The sequence below is a fragment of the Orcinus orca genome, chromosome 6, assembly GCF_937001465.1.
Source record: "Orcinus orca chromosome 6, mOrcOrc1.1, whole genome shotgun sequence".
Lineage (NCBI taxonomy): Eukaryota > Metazoa > Chordata > Mammalia > Artiodactyla > Delphinidae > Orcinus > Orcinus orca.
Genome location: NC_064564.1, coordinates 17,020,419 through 17,022,126, shown reverse-complemented (window position 1 = coordinate 17,022,126; position 1,708 = coordinate 17,020,419). Strand labels below are relative to the sequence as shown.

General features: G+C 44.8%; 1 protein-coding gene across 1 annotated transcript; it reads left to right on the top strand.

The window, feature by feature from the left end:
• Positions 1-440: 440 nt before the first annotated feature.
• On the top strand, positions 441-1,070 carry LOC101278891 (60S ribosomal protein L17-like). The gene has a single exon (XM_033429784.2). It carries the CDS (start codon positions 475-477, stop codon positions 1,027-1,029), a length of 555 nt encoding a protein of 184 aa, XP_033285675.1. The 5' UTR covers positions 441-474; the 3' UTR covers positions 1,030-1,070.
• Positions 1,071-1,708: the final 638 nt, after the last annotated feature.

Below are 1,708 nucleotides of genomic sequence, written 5' to 3'. Positions count from 1 at the left end.
TATCTCAGATCAAACCTGAGTTCTAAAACTAGGACTCTATTTACAAAAGCATATTTAGAACTTCTAGACTTTTCTGAGCTTTTTGTTGTTAAAGCAAAGAAATGCTATGATGAGGTGTCCAGCCTACGTGTAAAAGATTCCTTCAGAATAAAAAGACTTAATTGAAAACACTTTACTGGAAGTAATTCCACACTCTGAGTAGTATAGCTGTTATTGGTCTTACCCGTTAAATGGGCAGCAGCCAAACTTTTCTCCTGCCCCTTTTATTAATAGGAGGACCACAGACCTGTTTAGAAACAGCCCCAGTACAAGTGGAGGTAACTAGGACCACCTAACACACACCGCCTGCCATGAAGTCCTAGAGAGGAGATTGCTTTATCTTTTATTCCAATTATTTGCTCTTGCTTTGGGCATAGAATTGTGTTTAAAAGCTTTGGGCTTTTTCTGGTTAGTGGCCTGAGGTGACCTCTAAAAATGGTTCGCTATTCACTTGACCCAGAAAATCCCACAAAATCATGCAAGTCGAGAGGTTCAAATCTTCGTGTTCACTTTAAGAACACTCGTGAAACAGCCCAGGCCATTAAGGGTATGCATATCCGAAAAGCCACCAAGTATCTGAAGGATGTCACTTTAAAGAAGCAATGTGTGCCGTTCTGTCATTACAATGGTGGAGTTGGTAGGTGTGCCCAGGCCAAACAGTGGGGCTGCACGCAGGGTCGGTGGCCCAAAAAGAGTGCTGAATTTTTACTGCACATGCTCAAAAATGCAGAGAGTAATGCTGAACTTAAGGGCTTAGATGTAGATTCTCTGGTCATTGAGCACATCCAGGTGAACAAAGCCCCCAGGATGCAGCACAGGACTTATAGAGCTCATGGTCGGATCAACCCATACATGAGCTCTCCGTGCCACATTGAGATGATCCTTACTGAAAAAGAACAGATTGTTCCTAAACCAGAACAGGAGGTTGCCCAGAAGAAAAAGATATCCCAGAAGAAATTGAACAAACAAAAACTTATGGCCCAGGAATAAATGCTGCAAAAAATAAATGCAAATAAAAGTAAAAAAAAAAAGCTTATTGAGCTTGGGCTTCCCTGGTGGCGCAGTGGTTAACAATCCGCCTGCCAATGCAGGGGACACGGGTTCGAGCCCTGGTCCGGGAAGATCCCACGTGCCGCGGAGCAACTAAGCCTGTGCGCCACAACTACTGAGCCGTGCTGCAACAAGAGAAGCCCGCGCACCGCAAGGAAGAGTAGCCCCTGCTCGCCGCAACTAGAGAAAACCCGTGCGCAGCAACGAAGACCCAACGCAGCCAAAAATAAACAAATTAAATAAATAAATAAATAAATAAGATTATTGGGCTCAAACTCCCAATGAATTCTGGGATTCTCGTTTACATCTGGCCTCTGTCTGACCACTCCCAGTGTTGGCAGATGACTACCGGGTGAGGCCCTTCTGTCCAGTAATGCACAGCAAGGGTGGTCAGGAAACATCCCAAGGGCGAGATGGATCTTCCCAATATTTGTCTGATATTTCTGTCCCCCACACCAGTCTGCTTTCTCCATTGAGTGTAATGTCTTGAAATGCCAAGGCAGGTCCAGCTCTACAAGGCACAGGACCCATGTGTGTGTTATATATGACTGGGTAACAAAACCCAGCGGAGACAGTGTTGGAATTTACGCTGTAGCGTATCCTCTCTTTATTTCCTTCT